This window comes from Lepus europaeus, chromosome 1, assembly GCF_033115175.1.
Source record: "Lepus europaeus isolate LE1 chromosome 1, mLepTim1.pri, whole genome shotgun sequence".
Lineage (NCBI taxonomy): Eukaryota > Metazoa > Chordata > Mammalia > Lagomorpha > Leporidae > Lepus > Lepus europaeus.
This window is the reverse complement of record NC_084827.1, coordinates 178,053,669-178,077,469: the sequence shown is the minus strand read 5'-3', so window position 1 is coordinate 178,077,469 and position 23,801 is coordinate 178,053,669. Positions and strand designations below refer to the sequence as shown.

At 46.9% G+C, this 23,801-nt stretch overlaps 3 protein-coding genes across 3 annotated transcripts in view; all 3 read right to left on the bottom strand.

Annotated features, from left to right (window-relative positions):
• Positions 1 to 23,801, bottom strand: part of LOC133761011 (UDP-glucuronosyltransferase 1-6) — a 215,355-nt gene that overhangs the window by 93,888 nt on the left and 97,666 nt on the right. The gene's annotated exons all lie outside the window — the stretch shown is intronic.
• Positions 1,361 to 5,394, bottom strand: LOC133757643 (UDP-glucuronosyltransferase 1-6-like). The gene is made up of 2 exons (XM_062188277.1): positions 4,534 to 5,394; positions 1,361 to 1,435 (listed from the first exon to the last, which is right to left on the bottom strand). The coding sequence occupies exons 1-2, from the start codon at positions 5,392 to 5,394 to the stop codon at positions 1,361 to 1,363; spliced, it is 936 nt and encodes a 311-aa protein (XP_062044261.1).
• LOC133757597 (UDP-glucuronosyltransferase 1-6-like) lies at positions 17,555 to 22,483 on the bottom strand. Its single transcript, XM_062188168.1, has 2 exons — positions 21,524 to 22,483; positions 17,555 to 17,704 (listed from the first exon to the last, which is right to left on the bottom strand). Exons 1-2 carry the CDS (start codon positions 22,382 to 22,384, stop codon positions 17,555 to 17,557), a joined length of 1,011 nt encoding a protein of 336 aa, XP_062044152.1. The 5' UTR covers positions 22,385 to 22,483.

Sequence of the window (23,801 nt, the reverse complement as noted above, 5' to 3'; positions counted from 1 at the left end):
CTCCATGTTTATCACAGTTCAATTCACATTAGCAAAGACATGGAATCAACCCAAATGCCCATCACCGGAAGACTGGAGAAAGAAATTGTGGGATATCTACACCATAGAACACTGCACAGAAGTAAAAACAATGAACTCCTGTCATTTGCAACAAAATGGATGAGACTGGAAAACATCATACTTAGTGAAACAGGCCAGTCCCAAAGGGTCAAATTCCATATGTTCTCTCTGACCTGTGATAACTAACAGAGTACTTTAAGGACAACATGTAAAATGAAGTGGACACTTTGAGAGCAATGACCTGGAACAGCCTTCTCTCAACTGTTGAGAAATAGCTTCTAATTCTATATTTTGTTTATCTTTTCCTTTCTAATATTTTCCTTATCTTCTCTTTCATATGATTCACTGAACACTATACTTAAAATAGAGTTAATCATCTATATACGTAATTAAATGTAAACTGATCTTAGTAAAGAAGAAGAGTGAGAAAAGGAAAGGGAAGAGGAAGGGGGTGGGAGTGTAGGTGGAAGGGTGAACACAGTGGGAAGAATCACCAAGATCCTAAAGTTGTAATTGTGAAATGCATGAAGTTTGCAACTGCAAAGCAGTATAGTCCTACACACATTCCTATGGAATGACTTCCATGAGTACAGCTTAACAACTAGCCATAGGACCCAAAAATCCCTTAAGCTGGCTGACAAAAATAGCAGCTTAAGTGTTACAAAGATCAAATGGTTAGAAATAAGCAGTAAAGTGACCATATAGATAGGATCAAGTGTTACAGTGATCATATAAATAGGACTAAGTGTTTGGAAACAATAACAGACAGAATTACAAAGGAGTGAATGTCCAACATGGGGAGAAGTCCATAGAGCAGACTCACAGAATGACCATTGCTTTAAGTAGCACTCTGACCTCAGAATTAGCCTTAAAGGCATTCTAGTCTGGCTGCAAGTCCAAGGGGAGAATTTCAGGCATGGAAAGCCAAGATACTCTGGAAAATAAAATGTCCTACATACAAGACCCCTGTGGGTGAGACCCCAGCGGAAAGAAGTGGCCCCCAAAGAAGGATGTGCCTTTCTCTGAAGGGAGGAGAGAAGGTGCACTTTGCTTATGGCCTTGTTGAGCCAATGGATCCAAAAGGCTTCCATAGCCGAGGCAGCTCATGTCAAGAGCCTTGGGTGATCACTGATGTCATTGCCAAGAGTGTTATTTGTTAAATAAACAACAAGGGTCACTGTGCACCAACTTCCCATGCAGGACCTCTGTCCTCAAAGAGTTGTATTGTGAGACCTAATAGTAAAATTGTTCTTAAGAATCACTTCTATTTAGGGTATTAATTGGAGGATAATACTATGTCTCATAAGTTAGTTATGTCTAAGAGCTCACAAGAGCTGTACTTTCCTTGGGTTCCTCTTGAAAGAGAATTAAGTTTCTAAAAGGAAAGAAGGAGAAGGAAGGGAAAAGAGGGAGGGGGGAAAAAGTGAAATCACCTTTGAGAAGCAAAAACATAGAACAGCCCTGGTCTAGACCACTGAGAAACAGTTCTCTCAGCTCTTATAGTCCATTCTTCCCTTTTTTTGTTTTCCTTTCTTTCTTTCTGTTTCTTTCTCTTTCTTGCACTAAACAGGAGAGGGAGGAGGAAGGGGGAGGAACTGGGAGGGCGGGCGTGTGTGGTGGGAAGAAGAACTGTGTTCCTGATGGTGTATTTATGAGATACATACTAAGAAATTTTTTTTAATTTTTTTTAAAATAAAAGCAAAGTTTAGAGTCCTTTGGAATAGTGCACACATTAGTAACAAGAAGGGAAGAAAGATGCGTACAAAACTATAAAGTCACTGAAGTTAGTATAAATTAAATGAATATGACATAAACGGAAAGAATCTTCTCTCAAAAAAGAGGATTCACAGGGGCTGACATTGTGGCGTAGCAGATAACACCTGCGATGCTGGCATCCCAAATGGACACTGGTTTGTGTCCCAGATACTCCACTGCCTATCCAGCTCTCTGGAAGTGGCCTGGGAAAAGCAGAAGAAGATGAGTCCAGTGCTTGGGTCCCTGCACCCATGTGGGAGACCCAGATGAAGCTCCTGGCTTCAGCCTGGCCCAGTGCTGACCTTTGAGGCTGTCTGGGGAGTGAAACAGTGGATGCAAGTTGGATGTCTGTCTGTCTGTCTGTCTCTCTCTAACTCTTTCAAAAGAAACCATAAATCTTTTTTAAAGGTTTAATTATTTATTTGTTTGAAAGGCAGAGTTACAGAAATGAGGAGCTGAGAGAGAGAGAGAGAGAGAGAGAGAGAGTGAACTCTTCCATCTGCCAGTTCACGCCACAAATGGCTGTAATGCTGGGACTGAGCCCATTGAAGCCAGGAGCCAGGAGCTTCTTCCAGGTCTCCCATGTGGGTGCAGGGGACCAAGCACTTGGGTCGACTTCTTCTGCTTTCCTAGGCCATAGTAGAGAGCTCGGTCAGAAGTGAAGAAGCACGGACACGAACCAGTGCCCATATGGGATGCCGATGCCACAGGCAGAGGCTTAGTTCAAAAAAAAAAAATTTATAAAACGATTCACCACAGAAATTATGAAACAAAACTGAGCTTGTACTCAGGGTCCATGCAGGATATCTCCAAAGTTCTTGGTAAAGTTATAGATCCAACTTGGGACATGTTTCAGAGCCTTGAGATGGTTTATTTGACAAAGGAAACTTGATTCTTAAAACCACAACTCAGTTGCTAAGAATGAAACATGCAGGCTGCAGACTGCCCATTGCAACAAGGAGGCCACGTGGATGACAATGACACACAGGTGAGGCAGCCCAGAGCCCACCCCCTGCACTGCTCTGGTTTCAATGTCACTGCAGACAGCACTTTCACAGAAACACAGTGCGTGGACCAAGGTACCAAAGACGACAGTGTTTTCCTTCTCTCACCTGATATTTCTTTGTGATAGAAGAAATCCCTTTGAACAGACAATAACATACAAATCTCTTGTACTCATAAACCTCTGGTTGAATCTTGACACTCGGAGTTTCTGTTTCACAACGTGGGCTCCCTGGACCCCATCCCATTGTGCTCAGCCTCCTGCCCCTCTGTCTCACGGGACCTGTGTCCAGTGTTCAGTGTGGAAGACACGGGGGAAAGGTCTCTGGGACTGTCTGAGACTCATTCCGATGAAAAATGCATTGAAAAGGAAATTCTGGCGTGAAGATGGAGTGGTCTGACAACTTTCAAAGGTACAAATACTTTACAAAAGCAACTCAGAGGTTTTGATTTTCCAAAGTGACTCTGGGCACTGTGCCCCACTTCTCAGGGGGGCCATCTAGGAACAGTCCCTGAGGTCTGAGGCTCCCACACCTGTCTGCACTGGCCCAGCAGTGAGCAGTCAGCTTTGCAGGCCACACACAGCTCAGTCGCAAGTTCTGTGTGCTGGTGCTGGTGCTGGTGCTGGTTTTTAACCTCCCTCTGAAGCTATGAAAACTTGGGGCAGTGTTGTGGCACACTGGGTCATCGCTCCACCTGCAATGCCCGTATCCCATATCGGTGCCATTTCAAGTCCTGGCTGCTTTACTTCTGATCCAGCTCTCTGCTAATGCATCTGGGAATGCAGCAGAAGGTGGCCTAAGTGCTTGAGATGGAGTTTCAGGCTCCTGGCTCTGGCCTGAATCTGGGGAGGGAATCAGTAGTCTAGATGGAAGATCTCTCTCTCTCTCTCTCTCTCTCTCTCTCCCCCTCTCTCTGTAATCTTGCCTTTCAAATATAAAAAATGAATGTTACAAGAAAAACAGGTATGAAAACCATTCTTACTTGTGGGCCATATAAAAACAGGCCTGTGGAGGTATAGTGGTTAAGATGCCAATTGGGATACCTGCTTCCCAAAGAAGAGCACATGGATTTGGAGACCTGGCTCTGGCTCTGTTCCTGCTTTAGCCTGGCCCAGCCCTGGCTGCCTTTAGCATTTGGGGAGTGAATCCAGGGATGTGAGATCTCTCTCTCTCTCCCTCTCTCTCTTTGTCTTTCTCTCTTTCTCTACCTCTCTCTCTCCCTCTCCTCCTCTCCCTCTCTTCTTTTTCCCCATGACACAAATAAATAAAAAAAAACAAACAAAAAAATAATTGCGTAAAACAACTCAAAAAAAGAAAAGAACAGATTTGGCCTGTGGGTTGGCTCCTGCCTCCCTTCGGACCCAGGGACAAAGCATGGACAGAGTTGGGAGAGTGGGTTTCAAAAAGGACACGTTGCCTTGGTCAAGCCTTCACCTCTGTTGGACTGCAATGCCATTGCTGCAATGATCCTGGGACTGGCCCCAGAACAAACTAAGTGTATGTGCGTATCTATGGCTGTCACCAGGCATGAGCCCTGAGTTCATTGCAACACCTGCATGTCACCTTGGCCTCAGGTCCCCCACACCCCTGCTGTTCCAGGCCTGGCATCCCCTCCCCAACACCATTTCTGCTCCCTGGGGACAGGAGGCAAATGAATGGGAGAAGACAGAGCCCAGAAGAGCAGTGTCTGCCTGCAAGAAGCACACCCACCCACCTGAGACAGGACGTCTGGCTTCTTGCAGTTGATCCCGCCAATGAGCACCATGTTGGGCATCACCGGCCTGGGGTACTCAAACACAAAGTCGTATCTTAGCAGCCACACGGGGTCCTTCTGAAATAAGGTGGGCAGGTCCACTTTCCTCTTGAGGAGCTCCAAGGCCATGTCCTCATACTTCGAATACAGACAGTAAAATAGAGGGACCTCCAGCAAGTTAACAAGGAAGTTGACCACGCGCTGGGGGAAGCTCATCTGGTCGGAGAACTTAGTGTAGCACTGGGGGATGTAGGACACCGGGTTGGGGCTTCCGCCAAACCAATGCTCCCGGGAACAGGGGAAGCCCCTGAACAGGTACACGGAGGGCAGGCCCAGGTACTCAGCCAGGATCGCACCACAGGGTAACCCCGGGTCTATGAAAAGAGCATCGAACTTGCCCGCCTTGAGGAAATCCAAGGTGTCGCGGTGTCTCAGGAGGCTCTGGCAGCTGAAGAAGAACATGTCAATGACAACCATGAGATTCCTGTATTCTGTCTGAGGCCTGCTCAGCCAAGACCTGTTAGTAAAGTGCTTCAATCCAAAGGTGCGATACCGATTCCTCAGCTCCTCCTGGTCAAACGGCACAGGATAGATTCTCCTCGTGTAGAACCTGGATTCTCTCAAGAGCAAGTTGACTTCCGGCACCAGCACCACGACTTCATGCCCCCTTGCCCCTAGAGCCTCAACTATGTCCTGCATGCTAAGCCAGTGGCTTCCATCCTGGGGCACCACCAGCAGCCTGTCACCCACCACCGTGCCCCAGAGTGCCACGAAGAGAACCCACGCAGACGCTCTCTGAGCTGCAGGGAGCAGGCAGGCCATCTAGAGAGAGTTAAAGTGACACCAATAATAAATACTTCATACACCCTGCCCTGCACCGCTGGCTACGTCCCCTGAACCAAACAGTGCTTTCACAGACTCTCTGTCCTTCTACCTGGCTCGGAATCCTGCCCTTTTATTTGAATGAACCTATATTAACCATTAATCATTTTTTAAGCAAGCTCTCTTGAACCAATTGGAGCCACAAGAGCTTTCACCTGAGATTTTAGTTTACTTTTTCACCTCCACCCTTCTGCCTCTCCCTCTGACATACTCTTAGCAACAGTCTCAGGGCAATTTGGAAAGATCCAGGATCCTCCCCACCCACCGTTCTGCCAGCTCTGAAACCCCCTGCATTCCTCATCATTGGTGTTGGCCATCCATGAGTGAATGCGAATGCTTCTCCCATTTTTTTAAAAAACTTTTCTCACAAGAATAAAGAAGCATTAACAGGTAACACATTCAAGATTCAAAGCAGCACAATGGAGCTCCCACTCTGAAAGTCTGGTTGCCACAGTGATGGTTGGATGACAAGGTGGCCTACCGAGGGGTGGGGGCACTGAAGAAGCCAAGGTAACTTCCACCCCCAATGACCTGAGCTCCAGGTGCATCCCAGCTCACAGCCAGCCACAGCATTCAAGTGACTGCCTGGCCATCCCTACCCCACCTCTGTCAGCACAGGTGGAGAAAGACTCCACCTCCTGGGGAGTAGAACAGAGAAGGAACTGCAGGCCTTGCTTGGAACTCAGAGCTGGGCCCACCATGATGAATCTTAATACTGAACGTAATCCTACAGACTCGGGGAGAGTCTGGTGGACACAGTGGGGATGCACTACCCTCCCCAAGTCCCTGTGGAAGAACCCATGGATTTGCCACAGATTTGGAGTCGGTGCTCTCTCTGATGCTGACAGGGTGAAGACACTCACACAACAAACCTGGATTCAGTGTGGCACTGAATGCTGACATAGCACCAGCCACCACAGCTCAGGGAACAAAATCAACGCCCTGCTAAGCACTTCTAGAAGGTCGAGAACAAAGTCATATTGCAAACACTGGGGAAATTACCACTTTTATTCAACAATTACCACTTTTATTCAACAAGCCTGGAATTTCTAACCAGGGTAGCAAGCAAAGGAAAAAAAATAATAAATAAGAAAAGACATCCAAATTGGAAAGAAGAGAACTAAATTGCCACTGTTTTCAGATAATGTGATCAAAGATGGCCAGCTCTCCTCCCAGGCCAGCCAAGTCATGAAAGTCAACAGAGTGCCTCCCCGTAGGAGGTTCACACCTCCCTTAGGATATACCCCATGTGAAGAGATAGATAGGTCTGGGCCTCTGAATTTACAAGGCCTAAAGCCCACCAGATTATTATCAAGCCCCTTCTATCAGGTTCTATTTGCCTCTCAATCAGAAAACTTAATTGTAGCTTAGACAGCACGTTTCTTAGCTCCTCTAATAATGACTCTGTCCTTTGTTCTAGGCCCTGTCTAGTGCACTTGGGCCTCATTCCTTTGTAATCATAACCTCTACTCTACCACCAATGGCTCTACTCCCAACATGTGTGTACTGATGGTCCTCTTCCCCACTTAATGCTGTATAATTGTTCAAACCTGGTAAATGCCACTCTTAGGATCATTGGTTACTATCCTCACTCTGTCTTTTATGACCTTGTCTAAATATGATCAGAGTCGGCAAACTTGGAAGGCTTCCATAGCCTTGGCAACTCATGACGACAGCCTAGCATGGTTACTGGTGCCATAAACTAGAGTGTCAATTTGTTGGGTCAACAACAGGAGCCACTGTGCACTTGCTCCTCATGTGGGATCTCTGTCCTTAATGTGCTGTACATTGTGATTTAATGCTATAACTAGTACTCAAACAGTATGTTTCACTTTGTGTTTCTATTTGGGTGCAAACTGTTGAAATCTTTATACTAAATTGATCTTCTGTATATAAAGAGAATTGAAAATGAATCTTGATGCAAATGGAAGGGGAGAGGGAGCGGGAGAGGGGAGGGTTGTGGGTGGGAGGGAAGTTATGGGGGGGGGGGAAGCCATTGTAATCCATAAGCTGTACACTGGAAATTTATATTCATTAAATAAGTTAAAAAAAAAAAAGAAAACCCCAAAGATCCTACCAAAAACAACCAGAACAAATAAATCTACTCTGCAATGTGGAAGGAGACATAGTCAACATACATACTCAGTAGCATTTCCATGTGGTGATAGAGCGTTATCAGAAAAAGAAGAGCACTCAGCAACTCCATTTACAATAGCAACAAGAAGACAATACTAATAAATGTCACCAAAGCAACAAAAAGCACAATAAAGAGGATGAAAAGTTGTTGAAAGAAATTGAAGAGAATACACACAAGAAAGGAATGATAACTGTGACCGTGCGCTGGGAGAAGCAATATTGTCAAAATGTCCATACTGTCTATAAATTCAACATAATCCTTCTCAAATACCGACAGCATCCTTCACAGAACAAGATAGGGCCATGCTAACAGTCATAGGAAATCACAAAATCCCCTCAATAGCTAAGGCAATCTTGAGCAAAAAGCAAAGGCACTACACTGTCTCCCTCAAAATATGCTGTACTTATAGCAATCAAACAACATAGCATTGATATAATAATACTTACAAAAGCCCATGTGGCAAAATAGAAAGCCTAGAAAGAAACCCAGGTGCTGATATCCAAGGGATTTTCCACAAAGTGCTAAGATCACACAGTGAAGAAAGGACAGTCTCTTCAATTAGTAGTGCTGGGAAAACTGGATATCCACATGGGGAAGAGGGACATAGACCTACACATGCAAAAGTCCATTCAAAATGGGTCACGGTAGTTCATGTAAGACACAACACTGTGAACATCAGAAAAAACATTGGAGAAATGCTTCATGACATTGAACTGGGAAGCTGCCTCTCTCTTTTTTTTTTTTCTAATAAGACCATATTAGGAGGAAATAAGACCAAAAACAGCCCAATGGGATTACCTCTAAGTGAAAAACTTCAAAGAAAGTAATCAACAGAATGGAGAAATGGAAGAAAATATTTGGAAACTACACATCTAAAAAGGAGTTAATATCCAGAATGTATGAGGAACTCAAGCAACCTACTACCAAGAAACCAATAACATGCTTTTAAGTTGGCCAAGTGACATGAATGGAGATTTCTCAAAAGAAAAGACAAACATCCAAGACACATACACAACCACACATGCACACACACACACATACAAAATCAACATCACTAATCACTGGGGAAACAAATTTAAACCACAATGAATATTGCTTCACTCTAGTTTGAATGACTATTATCAAATTCTGCAAAAGATAGCATGTGCCAGTGAGGACGTGGAAAGAGAGAACACTTAAACACTATTTACAAGAGTACATATTATTATAGCCATTATGGGAAACAGAATGGAATATTCTCAAAAAATATTAAAGCTGGAACTAGCATATGATATAACAATCTCTCGAACTGGCACCCGAAACCCGTCAGTTCTACTTCTGATCCAGCTCTCTGCTATGGCCTGGGAAAGCAATAGAAGGTGGCCCAAGCACTTGGGCCCTTGCACTCGCATGGGAGACCCGGAAGAATCCCCTGGCTCCTGGCTTCGGATCTCTGCAGCTCTGGCCATTTTGGCCTGTTGGGGTGTGAACCTCTTCCTCTCCCTCTCTCTCTCTCTATCTCCCTCTCGTTCACTCCCTCCACATATTCTCTCTCTGTGTAAATCTGACTTTCAAATAAATAAGTAAATCTTTTAAAAAAGACACACACATGAATACTATGAGGGTTATAAGGAAAGGGGGTGCAGAACTGAGAGGAGACAGGAGATGAACTCACAGCCAAAATGAATTTATTCAAGAAAAATAAATGGCAGAGATCAGTGACCAACTGCCAGTGTGCACACAGACTGAACACATGGTAGAGGGCGCAGACCCCAGAGGGCTGGATTTTGGTATCTTAGGGTGGGCTAGAGGTCTGTAGGGGAGGGGGAGTGACCAATGGATCTGAGTTGCTCTACACAGATTCTTCAAGCTTGGCTCTGCCTTCCAAACCTGGAGAACAATACAGGGGGCAGGCTGGGGACCATACAGCTTGTGAGACTGAATTGGGATGCAGGGATAAGAGATAAATTCAAAGGATGCATGGATAAGATGTAAATTCTGATTTTATCCCATTTAGGGCAAGAAACTAGATAGAATGGCTGCGGATCATGTCTTTGATCCATCAAGGGTACTTCCCAAGGGTTGTAGAAAATGCAATGAAGCCAGCGCCGTGGCTTTATAGGCTAATCCTCTGCCTTGCGGCGCCGGCACACTAGGTTCTAGTCCCGGTTGGGGCGCCAGATTCTATCCCAGTTGCTCCTCTTTCAGACCAGCTCTCTGCTGTGGCCCAGGAGTGCAGTGGAGGATGGCCCAAGTGCTTGGGCCCTGCACCCCATGGGAGACCAGGAGAAGCACCTGGCTCCTGGCTTCAGATCAGCGCGATGTGCTGGCCTTAGCAGCCATTGGAGGGTGAACCAACGGCAAAAAGGAAGACCTTTCTCTCTGTCTCTCTCTCTCTCACTATCCACGCTGCCTGTCAAAAAATAAATAAAATTAAAAAAAAAAAAAGAAAATGAAATGAAGACACAAGTTCATTTTGTTACAAAGATTGCTGGAATGCACACATGGTTTTTCATAACTGGCAATTTCCACAAATTTTTTGAAGACCCCTGGGATTTAGCCATAAAAAAAGGACTAGACCTTGTCATTGGTGAAAATGTAGATGGAACTGGAGGTTGTTAGTTTTAAGCAAAACAAGCCAGGTACAGAAACACAAACACCCCTTGACCTCAGTCATAGGTAGAATATCAAAAATTGACCTCACTGAATTTGAGAGCAGCACAGCAGTTCCTAAGCACCAACAGCAGTAGAGGAGAGGGAGAGTTAGGGAAAGACTGGTCAGCGGGAACAAGTTCCAGTTAGCAGAAAAGTGCTGGTGTTCATCTGCACAGTTGCGTGACCATAGGCAACGATCACGTGTGATATATTTCAAAACAGCTAGAAGAAAAAGATTTTGAATGCTGTCACCACAAAGACATGAAAAAAGTTTGAGGAGACCAATGGAACAGAATAGAAACACCCCAAATCAATCCAAGCATCTGTCACCAACTTCTCTTTGACAAAGGAGCTAAAATCAACCCCTGGAGCAAGGACAGTCTCTTCAACAAATGGTGCTGGGAAAACTGGATTGCCACATGCAGAGGCATGAAACAAGACCTTTACCTGACACCTTTCACCCAGATCCACTCAAAATGAACTCAAGACCTAAATCGACAACCCAACACCACCAAATTATTATAGAATATTGGGGAAACTCTGCAAGACATCGGCACAGACAAAGAGTTCCTGGAAAAGACCCAAGAGGCACAGGCAATCAAGGCCAAAATCAACCAATGGGATTACATCCAATTGAGACGCTTCTACACTGCAAAAGAAACAATCAGCAAGGTGAAGAGACAACTGACTAAACGGGAGAAAATATTTGCAAACTATGAAACTGATAAACGATTAATATCCAGGCTACATAAAGAGATCAAGAAACTCAACAACAACAAAACAATCTGCTTAAGAAATGGGCAAAGGACTTAAGAAGACAGTTTTCAAAAGAGGAAATCCAAATGGCCAGCAGACACTTGAAAATATGCTCAGGATCCCAGGCTGCAAAGAAATGAAAACCAAAACCACAATGAGGTTTCACATCACCCTCCCCCTCTTCCCTTAGAATGGCTTTCATAGGGAAATCAACAAACAGCAATTGCTGGTGAGGATGTGGACAAAAAGGTCCCCTAATCCACTGTTGGTGGGAATGAAAACTGTGGGAGACAGTATGGAGATACCTCAGAAATCTGAATATAGACCTACCATATGACCCAGCCATCCCACTCCTGGGACTCTACCCAAGGGAAATGAAATCAACATATGAAAGAGCTCTCTGTACCTCCATGTTTATCACAGTTCAATTCACATTAGCAAAGACATGGAATCAACCCAAATGCCCATCACCGGAAGACTGGAGAAAGAAATTGTGGGATATCTACACCATAGAACACTGCACAGAAGTAAAAAAAAAAAAAAAAAAAAAAAAAGAACTCCTGTCATTTGCAACAAAATGGATGAGACTGGAAAACATCATACTAGTGAAACAGGCCAGTCCCAAAGGGACTAATTCCATATGTTCTCTCTGACCTGTGATAACAAACAGAGTACTTTAAGGACAACATGTAAAATGAAGTGGACACTTTGAGAGCAATGACCTGGAACAGCCTTCTCTCAACTGTTGAGAAAAAGCTTCTAATTCTATATTTTGTTTATCTTTTCCTTTCTAATATTTTCCTTATCTTCTCTTTCATATGATTCATTGAACATTATACTTAACATAAAGTTAATAATCTATGTATGTAATGAAATATAAATTGATCTTAGTAAAGAAGAAGAGTGAGAATAAGAAAGGGAAGAGGAAGGGGGTGGGAGTGTAGGTGGAAGGGTGAACACAGTGGGAAGAATCACCAAGATCCTAAAGTTGTAATTGTGAAATGCATGAAGTTTGCAACTGCAAAGCAGTATAGTCCTACACACATTCCTATGGAATGACTTCCATGAGTACAGCTTAACAACTAGCCATAGGACCCAAAAATCCCTTAAGCTGGCTGACAAAAATAGCAGCGTAAGTGTTACAAAGATCAAATGGTCAGAAATAAGCAGTAAAGTGACCATATAGATAGGATCAAGTGTTACAATGATCATATAAATAGGACTAAGTGTTTGGAAACAATAACAGACAGAATTACAAAGGAGTTAATGTCCAACATGGGGAGAAGTCCATAGAGCAGACTCACAGAATGACCATTGCTTTAAGTAGCACTCTGACCTCAGAATTAGCCTTAAAGGCATTCTAGTCTGACTGCAAAGTCCAAGGGGAGAATTTCAGGCATGGAAAGCCAAGATACTCTGGGAAAAAAAGTGTCCTACATACAAGACCCCTGTGGGTGAGACCCCAGCGGAAAGAAGTGGCCCCCAAAGAAGGATGTGCCTTTCTCTGAAGGGAGGAGAGAAGGTGCACTTTGCTTATGGCCTTGTTGAGCCAATGGATCCAAAAGGCTTCCATAGCCGAGGCAGCTCATGTCAAGAGCCTTGGGTGATCACTGATGTCATTGCCAAGAGTGTTATTTGTTAAATAAACAACAAGGGTCACTGTGCACCAACTTCCCATGCAGGACCTCTGTCCTCAAAGAGTTGTATTGTGAGACCTAATAGTAAAATTGTTCTTAAGAATCACTTCTATTTAGGGTATTAATTGGAGGATAATACTATGTCTCATAAGTTAGTTATGTCTAAGAGCTCACAAGAGCTGTACCTTCCTTGGGTTCCTCTTGAAAGAGAATTAAGTTTCTAAAAGGAAAGAAGGAGAAGGAAGGGAAAAGAGGGAGGGGGAGTGAAATCACCTTTGAGAAGCAAAAACATAGAACAGCCCTGGTCTAGACCACTGAGAAACAGTTCTCTCAGCTCTTATAGTCCATTCTTCCCTTTTTTTGTTTTCCTTTCTTTCTTTCTGTTTCTTTCTCTTTCTTGCACTAAACAGGAGAGGGAGGAGGAAGGGGGAGGAACTGGGAGGGCGGGCGGGTGTGGTGGGAAGAAGAACTGTGTTCCTGATGGTGTATTTATGAGATACATACTAAGAAATTATTTTTAATTTTTTTAAAAATAAAAGCAAAGTTTAGAGTCCTTTGGAATAGTGCACACATTAGTAACAAGAAGGGAAGAAAGATGCATATAGAACTATAAAGTCACTGAAGTTAGTATAAATTAAATGAATATGACATAAACGGAAAGAATCTTCTCTCAAAAAAGAGGATTCACAGGGGCTGACATTGTGGCGTAGCAGATAACACCTGCGATGCTGGCATCCAATATGGACACTGGTTTGTGTCCCAGCTGATCCACTTCCGATCCAGCTCTCTGGAAGTGGCCTGGGAAAAGCAGAAGAAGATGAGCAAGTTCTTGGGTCCCTGAACCCATGTGGGAGACCCAGATGAAACTCCTGGCTTCAGCCTGGCCCAGTGCTGTCCTTTGAGGCTGTCTGGGGAGTGAAACAGTGGATGCAAGTTGGATGTCTGTCTGTCTCTCTCTCTCCAACTCTTTCAAGAAACCATAAATCTTTTTTAAAGGTTTAATTATTTATTTGTTTTAAAGGCAGCGTTACAGAAATGCAGAGGCAGAGAGAGAGAGAGATTGCGCGAGAGAGAGCGAGCTCTTCCATCTGCCGGTTCATTCCCCAGATGGCTGCAATGGCTGGGACTGAGCCCATCTGAAGCCAGGAGCCAGGAGCTTCTTCCAGGTCTCCCATGTGGGTGCAAGGGACCAAGCACTTGGGTCGACTTCTTCTGCTTTTCTAGGCCATAGCAGAGAGCTGGGTCAGAAGTGAGGCATCTGGACACGAACCAGTGCCCATATGGGATGCCGGTGCCAAAGGCAGAGGCTTGGCCCAGAAATAAATAAATATTAAAAAAAAGGTTCACCACAGAAATTATTAAACAAAACCCAGCTTGTATTCAGGGTCCGTGTAGGATATCTCCAAAGTTCTTGGTAAAGGTATAGATCCAACTTTGGAAACGATGCCAGGTGAGGAGAGGCTGGTCATGGGGTCAGCAGAAAAAACACAGCAGGAATGAACAGGTGCTTAGCCAGCAGTGCCCCACAGGGGACCATGGGGCCTGTGAAAACCACATAAAAGGAGCTGTCATCCAGGCGCCTCACCAGGGCTTTGTTATGCAATAGCTCTGAACATGACTGGGAATAGATCATGGATGCATTTTTCCGGCTTGCTGCATTTTCCAAAACCGCTTCAGAAAACTTTGTGTTTCAAAGACCCTCTGATGGTGCTGCCAGAACATATGATTAAATTCATCCTGCGTGAGAGGAGCGGCACAGGTTCTCAGAGTGAAAGGGGCCTCTCCTCTGACATACTGATTCTGCTGTATCACCAGGACCACGGGCAGGTGGCCTCGGGCCTGGAGCTCCTGCAGGACCTTCTGCACGCTGAGCCCGTGGCTGCCCTCCAAGGCACCACCAGCACCCTGCTGCCCTCAGCCCAGGGCACCGCACACAACAAGAGCTGCAGCCCCGCCAGCCCCGGGAGGGCAGCTCATTGCACTGGCCACACCAGCCTGTGCTCCTACCTGAGCTTTTCCAACCTTCATGTTGTCGTCACCAGGCTACTTATCAAGCAGCACAACAATGGTAGACACAGTGTGCTCCCTAAGCAAATCATTGTGCGATAAACCTACCCTCTCTTTTATGATGGCCCTACCCTCTGCCTCCACCCAGGAGAGATGGATCTGACGGCCGGGTCCTGGACAAACGCACCTGCCCCTGTGCTGTCCCCCGGGAGCATGCTACTTCATGCCTTTCTTTTCCTGACTACTCCCAAAACAAGGTAGTCAACACTCATTTTATTTCAACACCTGCCACTTCTCTTCTAACCTCTCTTTAACAGATTGCAACTGACCTATTGCCAATACCCTGGCTGCCAATTCACTTCTCTGCCTGCTGGGCCCTAATCTGGTAAATCTATTAACTCTTTCTTCTCTGGGGGAGATGGCTGATTATAGGCAGCTCAGCTACCCCCTGATAAAGAAGGATCAGAAACAAAAAAAACTACTATTTGGCTGCAATACTTGTGGGAGTGTGCTGGAGAGCAGTGCACACAAAGTGGAGAGCCAGCCCACTGGGCAGCTCGAGAGACCTGACCCAGACACCCCAGACACCCCAGACACCCCAGACACCCCAGGTGCAGCTGGGCTTCACACCTGCCCTGCTCCTGTTGGTTCTGGAGGTGCAGTGCTGCCCCAGACCACTGCAGTCTGCTGCACAGACCCCAGTCAACTCAGGGGTGCAGGCCACATCACACAGGGCCCCTGCTCCTGCTGCCGTGCCAGGTGCACCACACCTGCTTGGCCACTGGAGTAGCCCCCACCCCATCCAGTGCAGTGCTCACACACTGTCCTGGGCCTCCCTCCCACTTGATGGAACTAAGACACAAATCTCAGCTATTGCAGCTCAGTGCCCAAAAGACAGATAAAATCAGCATTTCTCCCTTGTCCCTGAATCTCAATTCAGTCTCACACCCTACTGCTCTCCATCCCAGCCCCTGCATTCTTCCCCAGGTCTGGTAGAGGGGTGCCAAATATGAAAAACCTGTATGGAGGATCTCACTTCCGCCTACTGCCCCGCACCCTCACCCCTAGCACATAAAATCTGAAGAGGCCCAGCCTGCTGGGTCTGGGCTCCCTGCCACATGTTCTGTGTGCATGTCAGAGTTGATCAACTTCTGCAAGTTTATTTTCTTTGAATAAATCCGGTCTGGCTGTGAGTTTGTCCCCAGTCTACCCTGTCTCCTCTCTTTTTCCTTGTATGTGGTGTCCCTTGTGTGGCGGGGAGTGGAGGATCCAGCCTTGGTAAGAGCCGTGACTCCCTCCTCATCTTCTTCCATTCTCTCTCCTTCCAAACTCTTTCCTTCTCTCTGCGGAAACCGGGGTGAGGACCAAGAAGTGACCGCTGAGCTTCTGGCACTCGTTGGTTACTGCACTACCAGGGGAAGTTACTTACTCCAAGTTCGCATGGAAGAAGGAGGCCTGGACCCTCCCTCAAGTCTTCTACCTCCCCATCTCTTACTTCTCCCTCTCCACCTGAGAAGCCAACGTCTCAGGAACACAACCCATCGCTCACTCCATCCCCTCCGAGTCCCTCCTCCTCTTCCACCCCAAAAGTCGGCAGCAGGGGCTGCTGCCACCCCTCCACCCTCTTCCCCCCAAAAGTCTCTTCACCCAGTCGTCCCCAAGAAAGTAAAAACTCCCTATAAGCCTTCTGCCCAATTGTTCTGGCCCTCCTCTCATCCTCTCTGTGAGCCTGACCCTGCAATGACCCTCCACCCTACCGACCCTCTCTCCAGCAACTCCTCTCTGACCTACCCACCTAATTCCTCATAAGCCCACCCTGCCGCCTCCCACTACACTATCTTCCCCTCACACAAGCTCCCAAACTGTATAATCCAAACCCCACCTCCCCTTGAGGCAGTGGCTGAAGCGGTTACGGTCTCGGTGCCCTCGCTCTACCTTAGATTGAGGAACCTCTAGGCTCTTCCCAGAGAATCTCTCCACACATCGTAAGGGATTTTGCCACCTGACTCAGTCCTACAGCTTAACTTGGAATGATCTCTATTTCGCTTTGTCCTCTGCCCTACCTCCAGATGACGCTGAACGTATGTGGCAAGCTGCCCAACCGCATGCAGAGGAGATGCCCTGTCAGGCCCCAGACAGACACCCAGGGGCCACTCGAGCTGTCCCCAGAGGCAACCCTAACCCGGAATGCTCGTACCAACTTGAGAACCCAGAGCTGCAGGCCCGACCACATGATCTCATGCCTGCTGGCAGCCACGCATTAAAACAGGCATTAACAGATCAATTATAAGAAGATCTGGGAGGTCACCCAAGAACTGGATGAAAACCCTGTTGTTGTATTTATATCCTGCCTTATAGAGACAATGACAAAGTAATGACAAAGTACACTAACCCCAATCCCAATTCCCCAGAGGGACAGCTATTCTTAAATTCCCACTTTATGGCCCAGTCAGCTCCAGATACCTGTTACAAAACTCACCAAGACCCCAATGGCAAGCCAAGTCCCACCCCTTGGAGGCCCTGTTATCAATGCAGCCATCCTGGGCACTGGGCTAAGGCTTGCTCCAACTCGAAGTCCACCTCAGCTCAAGGCTCTGGCCCTCATGGAGCCTGTTTTAATGTGGCAATACCGGACACTGGGCCAGGAGCCACCCCGACTCTGTGGAGGCCTCTTCTTTGACCTGACTTCCCTCCACTACAGAATTCTGAACTATGCCTCCTCCTCTCACTTTCCCGCTTCTTACCAAAATGCACTCTCACTTAGGGACCTGCGCAGACACACACCTACCCAGTCCCCACTCTGCCTCTCGGCTATACTCCGACCTTTCAACCTGGTGACCATGTTTATCTAAAAGAAAATGAGGCCGTCTTAAAGCCAAAATGGAACAGACCTACCAGGTGATATTGACTTCCCCCACTGCCGCCAAACTCAAAGGACACCCCCTGAGGAACGTTGTACTTCATTAAAATGAGTAACATCTCCCTTATATGAGTCTACTCCCGCGGGACCCACCACTCTCAGGCTGACACTGCTCCCTGCAATACCAATACAACGAACTTCTAATGTCCTTGACAATTCCTGAATCCCACAGACAACTCCCAATAATTTTGCAGAAAAGATACTGGACTTCATCTCCCCAGTCTACCTTCCCGACCTTGTGTCAGAGTGCTGGCTCCAGGCAGATCCCTGGCACTTCACACCTGCACAGAACTCCTTTTTCCCTTCCATTCATACTTCATCCTGGAATGCATCGTCACCCTCTGCTACTCTTTGTAGCCGCGGTCCTAGCCCTAACCTTTGCCATAGGCTTGACAGCCATCGTCCCCACAGGCTGGCCTGTCTTAACAAACGGCTCTTAGCACTCTGTTCCTCTTCTGGTAGGATGCTTCTCTGCTATCTCCTGCTTCTAACCTGGTCCCCGTTTGTGGTTCCAAGCCCCCACATTTCCTCCCAAAAGCCTTACATACCTCTCACCAGTAGTTCTTCTAGCCTATTTTTTAAAGATAATCCCAATGTCTCTCATGTTGGATCTGCACACATTCCTCTTCTGACGGCTGGCAAGCCCTCCCCATCCCCACCCTGCTCTGGGAAAGGCCCATGGACTTGTTTATATTACAAGGACCAGAACCTTCCTGGCAGAACCCCAGGACATAGATCTCTGTTGGAGCTTCCTGGAAGAAATGCTGGCATGGCTGGAGGACGAAACGCTGGTATTGTATAGAGGATCCACCTGTTAGACCTGTCCAAGGCATCTCTGCTACAGCCTCACTAAGCAGTCAAGCCCCTTTACGCATCACGCACACTTCCTTCCCTTCTTCCCACAATGTGGGTTCATTTGCCCCACGACACCTGTGACCTAATGTCCCCCTTCCAGGCCCACCCCCTACTGGCCACCACCACTCCTCACACCCAGTGGAAGTGGCTGCCATGGCATTTACTCATCCTATCCCTTGCCACATGAACCCGTAAAGGTTGTAACCAGGCGTGCATCTGCCTCCCCACCACTGCACAGGGACTTGTACACTTGCCATCCTACTTCCTCCTTCGTCCTACACCCTAGACCCATCTCTATTTTCTGACCCTCTAACATACCACATCACGAGATTTCAGACTTAACCTCCTTGATAATCTCGCTGGAGAAACAGGAAATGCAACTGGAATGTCCAGACTGGCCATTTCAGTAGACAAGCCAATTAAAATTGAAGATTTATCTCCCAATCTCAAAGAAAACACAAATGACCTAGCACAGAAGCTGTCTTGTCTCCAGGTTCAAGTGGATTCATGAGCAGGAGTAGAAATCCAGAACCACTGGAAGCTAGACCTCCTCAAAGCCAAGAGAGGTGGACTTTGCCTCTTTTTGGCTTTTACACCAATTAATTGGGTATGATAAGAGGAACGTTGTACTTCATTAAATGAGATGGGATCGAATTTTTACACCAATAAATTGGGTATGGTAAGACATGGGATCAAACGCATAAAAACTGTGCTAGTGAGATGTATTCTCAAGGTCACTCTGCCTCGTTTTGGCCATCTTTCCCACCATGGGCAATGTCTCTAATATCTCCTTTTATCATCATACTCATAGTGCTACTATTTCTACCATGTATAATTAACATAGTCCAAAGGTTCTTGCAGGAACAAATGACGGCTCTATCTCAAGCCATCTACAGGAACAACAGACTTGTCTCCTTCTTCAAGCAATCTGATCCTGAGTATAGGTTTTGCCCCACATCTACACCCAGAACAGCAGGAAGCAACCAGAAAGAAACCAGTGCCTCTCTCCTTTTCTACACTCAGAGTCAGGATTGATGGAATGAAGACACGAGTCTCAGTCATTCTAGCTCACTGCCCAAAAGATAGATAAAATCAGAATTGACCCCTTGTCCCTAAATCAAATTCAATCTCATACCCTGTTGTTCTCTACCCTAACACTTTTATTCTTCTCCAGGTGTGGAGACTTTGACCTGGGTCACGCATTTTTGAAAAGTGCCTGTTAAGGATGACATGGCATTTTTGGATTTGTTTCCTTCTTGGCACATGTTTCAGAGCCTTGAGATGGCTTGATTATTTGACAAAGGAAACTTGATTCTTAAAACCACAACTCAGTTGCTAAGAATGAAACATGCAGGCTGAAGACTGCCCATTGCAACAAGGAGGCCATGTGGATGACAATGACACACAGGGGAGGCAGCCCAGAGCCCACCCCCTGCACTGCTCTGGTTTCAATATCACTGCAGACAGCACTTTTACAGAAACACAGTGCGTGGACCAAGGTACCAAAGACGACAGTGTTTTCCTTCTCACACCTGATATTTCTTTGTGATAGAAGAAATCCCTTTGAACAGACAATAACATACAAATCTCTTGTACTCATAAACCTCTGGTTGAATCTTGACACTCGGAGTTTCTGTTTCACAACGTGGGCTCCCTGGACCCCATCCCATTGTGCTCAGCCTCCTGCCCCTCTGTCTCACGGGACCTGTGTCCAGTGTTCAGTGTGGAAGACACGGGGGAAAGGTCTCTGGGACTGTCTGAGACTCATTCCGATGAAAAATGCATTGAAAAGGAAATTCTGGCGTGAAGATGGAGTGGTCTGACAACTTTCAAAGGTACAAATACTTTACAAAAGCAACTCAGAGGTTTTGATTTTCCAAAGTGACTCTGGGCACTGTGCCCCACTTCTCAGGGGGGCCATCTAGGAACAGTCCCTGAGGTCTGAGGCTCCCACACCTGTCTGCACTGGCCCAGCAGTGAGCAGTCAGCTTTGCAGGCCACACACAGCTCAGTCGCAAGTTCTGTGTGCTGGTGCTGGTGCTGGTGCTGGTTTTTAACCTCCCTCTGAAGCTATGAAAACTTGGGGCAGTGTTGTGGCACACTGGGTCATCGCTCCATCTGCAATGCCCGTATCCCATATAGGTGCCATTTCAAGTCCTGGCTGCTCCACTTCTGATCCAGCTCTCTGCTAATGCATCTGGGAATGCAGCAGAAGGTGGCCTAAGTGCATGACATGGAGTTTCAGGCTCCTGGCTCTGGCCTGATTCTGGGGAGGGAATCAGTGGTCTAGATGGAATATCTCTCTCTCTCTCTCTCCCCCTCTCTCTGTAATCTTGCCTTTCAAATATGAAAAATGAATGTTACAAGAAAAACAGGTATGAAAACCATTCTTACTTGTGGGCCATATAAAAACAGGACTGTGGAGGTATAGTGGTTAAGATGCCAATTGGGATACCTGCTTCCCAAAGAAGAGCACATGGATTTGGAGACCTGGCTCTGGCTCTGTTCCTGCTTTAGCCTGGCCCAGCCCTGGCTGCCTTTAGCATTTGGGGAGTGAATCCAGGGATGTGAGATCTCTCTCTCTTTCCCTCTCTCCCTTGTGTCTCTCTTTTCTATCTCTCTCTCTCCTTCTCTTCCTCTCTTTCTCTTCTTTTTCCCCATGATCACAAATAAATAAAAACAAACAATAAAATAAGTAATTGCTTAAAACAACTCCAAAAAGGAAAGGAACAGATTTGGCCTGTGGGTTTGCTCCTGCCTGCCTTCAGACCCAGGGACAAAGCATGGACAGAGTTGGGAGAGTGGGTTTCAAAAAGGACACGTTGCCTTGGTCAAGCCTTCACCTCTGTTGGACTGCAATGCCATTGCTGCAATGATCCTGGGACTGTCCCCAGAACAAACTAAGTGTATGTGCGTATCTATGGCTGTCACCAGGCATGAGCCCTGAGTTCATTGCAACACCTTCATGTCACCTTGGCCTCAAGTCTCCCACACCCCTGCTGTTCCAGGCCTAGCATCCCCTCCCCACCACCATTTCTGCTCCCAGGGGACGGGAGGCAAATAAGTGAGAGAAGACAGAGCCCAGAAGAGCAGTGTCTGCCTGCAAGAAGCACACCCACCCACCTGAGACAGGACGTCTGGCTTCTTGCAGTTGATCCCGCCAATGAGCACCATGTTGGGCATCACCGGCCTGGGGTACTCAAACACAAAGTCGTATCTTAGCAGCCACACGGGGTCCTTCTGAAATAAGGTGGGCAGGTCCACTTTCCTCTTGAGGAGCTCCAAGGCCATGTCCTCATACTTCGAATACAGACAGTAAAATAGAGGGACCTCCAGCAAGTTAACAAGGAAGTTGACCACGCGCTGGGGGAAGCTCATCTGGTCGGAGAACTTAGTGTAGCACTGGGGGATGTAGGACACCGGGTTGGGGCTTCTGCCAAACCAATGCTCCCGGGAACAGGGGAAGCCCCTGAACAGGTACACGGAGGGCAGGCCCAGGTACTCAGCCAGGATCGCACCACAGGGTAAGAATGGGTCTGTGAAAAGAGCATCGAACTTGCCCGCCTTGAGGAAATCCAAGGTGTCACGGTGTCTCAGGAGGCTCTGGCAGTTGATGAAGTACATGTCAATGACAACCATGAGATTCCTGAATTCTGTCAGAGGCCCGCTCAGCCAGGACCTGTCAGTAAAGATCTTTTCTCCAAAGGTGCGATACCGATTCCTCTGCTCCTCCTGGTCAAACGGCACAGGATAGATTCTCCTCGTGTAGAACCTGGATTCTCTCAAGAGCAAGTTGACTTCCGGCACCAGCACCACGACTTCATGCCCCCTTGCCCCAAGAGCCTCAACTATGTCCCGCATGCTAAGCCAGTGGCTTCCATCCTGGGGCACCACCAGCAGCCTGTCACCCACCACCGTGCCCCAGAGTGCCACGAAGAGAACCCCCGCAGACGCTCTCTGAGCTGCAGGGAGCAGGCAGGCCATCTGGAGAGAGTTAGAGTGACACCAATAATAAATACTTCATACACCCTGCCCTGCACCGCTGGCCTCCTGGCTACGTCCCCTGAACCTAACAGTGCTTTCACAGACTCTCTGTCCTTCTACCTGGCTCGGAATCCTGCCCTTTTATTTGAATGAACCTATATTAACCATTAATCATTTTTTAAGCAAGCTCTCTTGAACCAATTGGAGCCGCAAGAGCTTTCACCTGAGATTTTAGTTTACATTTTCACCTCCTCCCATCTGCCTCTCCCTCTGACATACTCCTAGCAACAGTCTCAGGGCAATTTGGAAAGATCCAGGATCCTCCCCACCCACCGTTCTGCCAGCTCTGAAACCCCCTGCATTCCTCATCATTGGTGTTGGCCATCCATGAGTGAATGCGAATGCTTCTCCCATTTTTTTAAAAAACTTTTCTCACAAGAATAAAGAAGCGTTAACAGGTAACACATTCAAGATTCAAAGCAGCACAATGGAGCTCCCACTCTGAAAGTCTGGTTGCCACAGTGATGGTTGGATGAAAAGGTGGCCTACCGAGGGGTGGGGGCACTGAAGAAGCCAAGGTAACTTCCACCCCCAATGACCTGAGCTCCAGGTGCATCCCAGCTCAGAGCCAGCCACAGCAACTCAAGTGACTGCCTGGCCATCCCTACCCCACCTCTGTCAGCACAGGTGGAGAAAGACTCCACCTCCTGGGGAGTAGAACAGAGAAGGAACTGCAGGCCTTGCTTGGAACTCAGAGCTGGGCCCACCATGATGAATCTTAATACTGAACGTAATCCTACAGACTCGGGGAGAGTCTGGTGGACACAGTGGGGATGCACTACCCTCCCCAAGTCCCTGTGGAAGAACCCATGGATTTGCCACAGATTTGGAGTCGGTGCTCTCTCTGATGCTGACAGGGTGAAGACACTCACACAACAAACCTGGATTCAGTGTGGCACTGAATGCTGACATAGCACCAGCCACCACAGCTCAGGGAACAAAATCAACGCCATGCTAAGAACTTCTGGAAGGTCGGGAACAAATTCATATTGCAAACACTGGGGAAATTACCACTTTTATTCAACAATTACCACTTTTATTCAACAAGCCTGGAATTTCTAACCAGGGTAGCAAGCAAAGGAAAAAAAATAATAAATAAGAAAAGACATCCAAATTGGAAAGAAGAGAACTAAATTGCCACTGTTTTCAGATAATGTGATCAAAGATGGCCAGCTCTCCTCCCAGGCCAGCCAAGTCATGAAAGTCAACAGAGTGCCTCCCCGTAGGAGGTTCACACCTCCCTTAGGATATACCCCATGTGAAGAGATAGATAGGTCTGGGCCTCTGAATTTACAAGGCCTAAAGCCCACCAGATTATTATCAAGCCCCTTCTATCAGGTTCTATTTGCCTCTCAAT

Bases quoted from the DNA above. Each gene is read 5' to 3' on its own strand.
- LOC133757643 (XM_062188277.1), bottom strand. From the start codon at position 5,394: ATGGCCTGCCTGCTCCCTGCAGCTCAGAGAGCGTCTGCGTGGGTTCTC. The intron at 1,436-4,533 runs GTGGGTGGGTGT...CTTTCCTTTTAG, and splicing joins AGCCAGACGTCCTGTCTCAG to AAACTTAATTCTCTTTCAAG.
- LOC133757597 (XM_062188168.1), bottom strand. From the start codon at position 22,384: ATGGCCTGCCTGCTCCCTGCAGCTCAGAGAGCGTCTGCGGGGGTTCTC. The intron at 17,705-21,523 runs GTGGGTGGGTGT...TGTGGGATTCAG, and splicing joins AGCCAGACGTCCTGTCTCAG to GAATTGTCAAGGACATTAGA.